Source organism: Hyperolius riggenbachi, chromosome 8 (genome assembly GCF_040937935.1).
Source record: "Hyperolius riggenbachi isolate aHypRig1 chromosome 8, aHypRig1.pri, whole genome shotgun sequence".
Classification (NCBI taxonomy): Eukaryota; Metazoa; Chordata; class Amphibia; order Anura; family Hyperoliidae; genus Hyperolius; species Hyperolius riggenbachi.
Genome location: NC_090653.1, coordinates 32,958,380 through 32,965,005, shown reverse-complemented (window position 1 = coordinate 32,965,005; position 6,626 = coordinate 32,958,380). Strand labels below are relative to the sequence as shown.

The 6,626-nt window shown below is 46.2% G+C and overlaps 1 protein-coding gene across 2 annotated transcripts in view; it reads left to right on the top strand.

The window, feature by feature from the left end:
- KIFC1 (kinesin family member C1) overlaps window positions 1-6,626 on the top strand; it is a 51,590-nt gene that overhangs the window by 32,059 nt on the left and 12,905 nt on the right. For both annotated transcript variants that reach the window (XM_068250193.1, XM_068250192.1), the window contains exons 8-12: window positions 790-957; window positions 1,031-1,153; window positions 3,293-3,409; window positions 3,492-3,665; window positions 5,711-5,878. In XM_068250193.1, the coding sequence (XP_068106294.1) occupies window positions 790-957; window positions 1,031-1,153; window positions 3,293-3,409; window positions 3,492-3,665; window positions 5,711-5,878 (750 nt within the window). The remainder of the gene's footprint in view (window positions 1-789; window positions 958-1,030; window positions 1,154-3,292; window positions 3,410-3,491; window positions 3,666-5,710; window positions 5,879-6,626) is intronic.

Below are 6,626 nucleotides of genomic sequence, written 5' to 3'. Positions count from 1 at the left end.
ATTTGCTCTAAAACTTTAAACACCGTGTAAAAACACGCATATAAAACAGACGTCATTTGAAGGCATATCTACACTAATGGAGCCCATACACTCAGCCGATTAGCGGCTGATCGATCGCAAGTTGATTGCCCAGTCGATTTGCGGCCGATTTCAATCGATCTGACATGCTGGAAAATCTAGGTCGATCTGATGAGATTGCTTATCATTTTGCATTGGTTGATTTTCAAAATTTATTGGAAATCTGTTCCTAGTAAAAAAAAATGTTCCTAAACACATCAGATCTGAAATGTATCTGATGATCTATCTGCTGCTAATTTAACAAGTGTATGGCCACCTTAAAGCTAATTATTAAATACATTTTGAGAAAATGTTTTATCGTGACTTGGGTAAACACTGATAGATTTGCAGCAGATTCGACCATCAGATTTCTGTTAGATGCCTGTCGGGTCGCATCTGACAGGAATTTATCTGATGTGTGCCACACACTAGGAACAGATTTCCAATAGATTTTAGAATTAAATCTATTGGAAATCTATCTAAATGCATTGGACCATTAGATCCAATGCAACTCAACTCTATGGGCCATCGATCTGCTTCAGCAGATCGACCTACATTTTCCATCCTGTCAGATCAAATTGATCGAAATCGGCCAACTTCCCATCGATCAAATCTATTGAAGGCTGAAATCGACCAGTGTATGGGCCCCTTAAATTAAACTTTCACAGAAATATTGTCTAGATTTGGTGCTTATAAGGTATCTTGGCTCTTGCTTCCTCTCTGCCCCTACAGGGAAAGCTGATCTGTGTGGAGGGTGAGATCTCCAGGCTGAAGAGGATTGTGAGTGATCAGAGTGAAGAGCTCTCCTCTCTGAAACGTACCCTGGAAGACAGAGATGCACAGATCCACAGCCTGGAGACAGAGCGCCGGAGGCTGCACAACACGGTGCAGGAGCTGAAGGTGAGTATACTGCCTGTAGCAATGCCGGTCACATGGTCTGCCGTGCGTCTCCTGACCTCTCTCTCCCTTCCAGGGCAACATCCGGGTCTTCTGCAGAGTGAGGCCCACCCTCCAGTCCGAGAGGGCCCTGCCTGCCGGTCACATCCTCTTCCCTCCTAATGACGAGAAGGCCATCGCACTAACAAAGGTGGAAGAGGTAAACCACTGGGAGCAATAATGCAGCCCTGACAAAATACCAAGCAGTGGCACGAAGTTTATAAACTGTAATTTTTGTAAAAAAAAAAAAAAATTAATCTCAGTAGTGTCTGTCAGGGTTGCCAAAATAACATATTAAGTGTTTGTTAATCTTAAAACACACAGTCCTAGTGCTCATGTTTTAGCAAGCGACTATAAACAATATAAAATCAATGAAATTGTTTTGCAAACAACCTCATAACCTGACACAAATAGGCAAAGGGAACACTGATCCCCTTTTAGGGGTGGAGCGTTCCCCGGCTAAGTGTTTATTAGTAAATCTAAGTGTTCAGTGTAATGGGACAAACGGCAAACATTTGCTAGCAAGTAAAGTTGTGTAATCACCTGCAAATAGTTCTCTCTCTTGACAGCCGTGCAGGGTCCATAACTATACAACCAAACAAACCCACCCCTCCCCCTCCCCCATAGTTTATTACTTACCAGATCCGGTGGCCACCGCAGGCCCATCTGCGTTTGTTGTTTCTAGGCTGCCTGCTTGCCTCTCTAGCAAACTGCTAGGCTCCTTCTCCAGGTGTTCCATAATCAGAAGGGTAGCTTGGGATGCTAATAGTTTTTATGTAAAAATAATTTTTAATAAAACAAACCACCGTTCCGTCCTGCATCAGTTGTTGAAACTGAGTGCATGCAATGCATCCACGGACTAGAACTTGTGAGATTGCTGGATAAACCAAACTAGCTCTTGTGTCAATCATCGCAGCCAGCAAGCTGGAATAGTACCCAGCGTGTAGTCAACATTGCTGCATCCAGCTAATGTCCTACGCCTACCATCTCACTTCGTAGCTCCGCCTGCAGAGTTACTTGTTAGCTGTAGGACGTTAGCAGGATGTGGCAATGTTCACTGGATATTATTCTAGCTTGCTGGTTGTGGCTATTAAATTGTATCTGTGCAGGAGGCAGCTGAAAACATTTGTGCCCTAATCTTTTTCTTCTCTTAAAGAGAGTCTGAAGCGAGAATAGATCTCGCTTCAGACCTCATAGCTAGCAGGGGCATGCGTGCCCCTGCTAAAACGCCGCTATAGCGCGGCTTAACGGGGGTCCCTGTCCCCCCAAATCCCCTTCGTAATGCGGGGGAGCGCTTCCTGGTTGGGGCAGGGCTAACCGCCGCAGCCCTGCCCCATGCGCGTCTGTCAGACGCGTACCTCCGCCTCTCCCCCGCCCCTCTCAGTCTTCCTTCACTGAGAGGGGCGGGGGAGAGGCGGCGATGCGCGTCTGATAGACGCGACTGGAGGCAGGGCTGCAGCCGTTAGCCCTGCCTCCAGGAAGATCAGCTCCAGCGACCTTTTTCCGACCCAGGTTTGCGGGGGGTGGGTTGGGGGTGAAGGGACCCCCGTTAAGCCGCGGGATAGCGGCGTTTTAGCAGGGGCACACGTGCCCCTGCTATATATAAGACCTGAAGCGAGATTTAGTCTCGCTTCAGTGTCTCTTTAAAGGGAACCAGAGACGAAGCACCCTCATGTATTTTACTATATACAGTATATCAGTGGGAACATTAGAGAAAACACATACCCTGCTCTGTTTCATCCTTCACTGCTCAGCCTGCTTGTTATCAGCCCTGATAAAATCCCCAACTGAGCATTCAGTCTGGCTTTGCTCAGGAATCATTACAGCGGAGTCTTTCTTCTCTGATGTCTTTACAAGCCCAAGCCTGCCCCTTTCTGGCTCTGCTATAATGACTCGGCTATAATGATTCCTGAGCAAAGCCAGACTGGATGCTCAGTCTGGGATTTTATCAGGGCTGATAAGAAGCAAGCTGAGCAATGAAGGATGAAATAGAGAGCAGGGTAGGTGTTTTCTCTAATGTCCCCACTGATATATATGGTAAAATACATGAGGGTGCTTCGTCTCTGGTTCACTTTAAACCTACCACCCTTTCACTGGGGAGAAGCTGAAGGGTGTGGATCTGTGTCTCTGATCCTGCTAGTCCTGTGCTTACAGCAAAATCTATTACCACCTGCTTTTATGTGCTGTGCCATGAACCAATACAGATCCCTGGTAACGTGTGATTGGCAGACAAATTATATTTGTATTTTGTACAATCGGTACAAGCTGCAAGCTGCTATCATTCTTCTCTGTTCCACAGTCTCACATTGGCCGAGAGAAGAGCCAATCTGTGAAATACGACTTCAACTTTGATTGCACATTCCCTCCATCTGCCAGTCAGGCCGCCGTGTTTGAGGAGATCTCGCTGATGGTCCAGGTGAGCCCCAATTCCTCTAACCTCTGTTCCGCTTCTTTCCTTTGCTCTGTCTGCAGAACTGATGATTATTTTCTCCACTCAGTCCGCCCTTGACGGATATCCGGTGTGTATTTTTGCCTACGGACAAACCGGCAGCGGTAAGACTTACACCATGGAGGGGCCAGACACCGCCTGCACACAGACCATGGGAATGATTCCCCGTGCAATACACCAGATCTTCAGCAGTGCCCAGGAGCTGAGGATCAAAGGCTGGGAGGTGAGCTGTGTGATGTTACTTCCTAGATGGATCCACTGTGATTTCTTCCAGGGCTGTGGAGTCAGAGCAATTTTGGGTGCCTGGAGTCGGAGTCGGGAAAAAATAAACCGACTCCGACTCCTAATGAATTTGTAACTGTAATTAAAATAGAAAATATGATAAAATGTTCTTTCTCAGATAAGTCATTAAAAATAATGTGTATATATACAGTAATAGCTGTGCTCAGTCCACAAAAATGAAATAAACCAATCAAAATTAGTTACTTGTGCTGCTTCAATAAAGCAGTCCCCGTATTTTTAAAGTCAGATATACATATCTGATTGTGACTGTACAGTATATATGTGTACACAGGAATCTCTTATATATACTAAATAACGTCTATGCTGTAAGAATAAAGCCTGATGTGTAGCTGTGTCACTAATAGAGATGGTCAATGAGATGGAAATAATTCTGCGTTGATGCTGATTTATGCAAATGTACTTGTTTCTCTTTGCTCATGAAATCAAATAATTTGATATGTTGTTAAAATGTGGTTTGGTGACTACACATTAACCTGCTGAGCGGTCTGGACGAGCTCAGCTCGTCCAACACCGCCAGAGGCTGCCGCTCAGGCCCTGCTGGGCCGATTTGCACGAAATAAAAAGCAGCACACGCAGCCGGCACTTTGCCAGCCGCGTGTGCTGCCTGATCGCCGCTGCAGCGCGGCGATCCGCCGCGTGCAGCGGCGAAAGAGGGTCCCCCCAGCCGCCCGAGCCCAGCGTAGCCGGAACAAACAGTTCCGGCCAGCGCTAAGGGCTGGATCGGAGGCGGCTGACGTCAAGACGTCGGCTGACGTCCATGACGTCACTCCGCTCGTCGCCATGGCGACGAGGGAAGCGAAACACGGAGGGCCGCTCATTGCGGCCTTCCGTGTTATCTCTTGCCGCCGGAGGCGATCGGAAGATCGCCTCCGGAGCGCCCTCTAGTGGGCTTTCATGCAGCCAACTTTCAGTTGGCTGCATGAAATAGTTTTTTTTTTATTTAAAAAAAACCCTCCCGCAGCCACCCTGGCGATTTAATCAGAACGCCAGGGTGGTTAAAGGGTACCTGAGACGGATGAAAAGAAAAGTGTTATACATACCTGGGGCTTCTTCCAGCCCCCTTCAGGCTAATCAGTCCCTCGCTGTCCACCTCCACCAACTGGATCTTCGGCTATGAGTCCTGGTAATTCAGCCAGTCAGCACAGTCTATCTACGTGCCACTTCCACAGCCAGGAACTTTCTGCACCTGCGCAATAGTGCTGCACAGGTGTAGTATGCTCCCGACGGCGGAGTGTGTGCATGCGCACTATACCAGACTGGCTCAAGTACCTGGACTCATAGCAGAAGATCCAGGTGGTGGAGGAGGACAACGAGGGACTGATTATCCTGAAGGCGGCTGGAGGAAGCCCCAGGTATGTATAAAACTTTAATTTCATCTGTCTCAAGTTTACTTTGTTACACAGTAGTACTATATTCTACATATGCCCTCCCCACAGAGCTGCAGGGAATCCACTGAGAATGTTGTGCACATTGAACAGAGGTGTTGTCTGTCACCCATAAACCTGGCTCAGATTGTGTATGAAGAATGTGTAATAGAGGAAGAATCTCTTTGATCTATTTGATGAATTATTGCAGTACAGGGAAAAATGGAAGCCACACCTGATACAGAAAGCATTCTTTATACTGACAAGTAATGAGCAAGGCTAAGCTGCATAAATGTAACAATTGTCATCTTCTTAACCGTTGTTAATTACTAAACGATAATATTGAGTATTTGTGTAGTACAACACGTGAAATTAGGGAGACAAATGTTTTCATTAACTTTCTTCATTTGTTACCCTTTGTGAATTGACCTTTATGAAGTCATTACCTCACTAGTGTATTTACTTCACTAGTCGGTAATTTCAGTTTTCCATGCGGCAAAATGCCTTAGTCATATGAAAAAATATTCGGTAATATAAATAGTTTTCTGCTTTACCGCGTGTATTTATGCTAGTAATTGAGCCCTTTTATGTTCCTTTTTAGTACAAGTTCACAGCCAGCTTCTTGGAAATCTACAATGAGACTATCCGGGACTTGCTGGTCAGTCGTCCTGACAAAAAACTGGAGTACGAGGTCCGGAAAGTCAACACAACCAGCAATGAAGTCCATGTGACCAACCTGCGCTACGTGGAGGTGTCCAGTGTGGAGGAGGTGAGGCTTGTGTTGTCAATAGAGTAGTTGAACTGGGTCTGGCTGTGCACACACGTGGATTTGGTGCAGGAGGGTTGGTGACTGTGTGTTAGTTGCCAGCTATTCTTCGTTGGTTTTGGCTAACCTTGTGATGTTTTCTTAAGAGTCCACTGCCTAGAGCGTTTCACTTTAAAATGTACCTGTCACAAATGGTACAAAAGGAGTTTTACTTACCTGGTGCTTCTTCTTGCCCCCTGTAGTCTGTTGGCTCCCTCTATGCCTTCCCGCTTCTCTGTTTTGCCTCTGCCCCCCTCCCCCCACTTAGGCAGGGGACACATTTGCCTTTTTCTGCGCATGTTTTTCTGAATGCATTTTCTGTGTTTGTAAGCAGAAAAATGTCAGTTTCTCTTTCTGCATGCGAAAAGTTTCTGTGCAGAAAACGTGCCTGAAAACAGTCAGGTGTGTCCCCTGCCTTACAACCCGAAATGAACAGCCTGAAAATGTGAAATTTAGTTCTGTGGGAACAAGTTAAAATGAAAAAAATCAATTAAAAATCCAAAGAAAAAAAGGTTTTTAAACTGGTAAAATGACACTTTGCTGCAGTATACTGAGGCCACAGAGAGACAGTGGGACACTAAAGGCATGGGGGAACAGGCAACTGAGGGGAACACTGAAGGCATAGAGAAGGTACAGGGAACAGAGATGGCACAGTGTTTCGACTTATAGACAGATTCAGTTTAGGAACAAACCGGGGACTACCTGTATACCG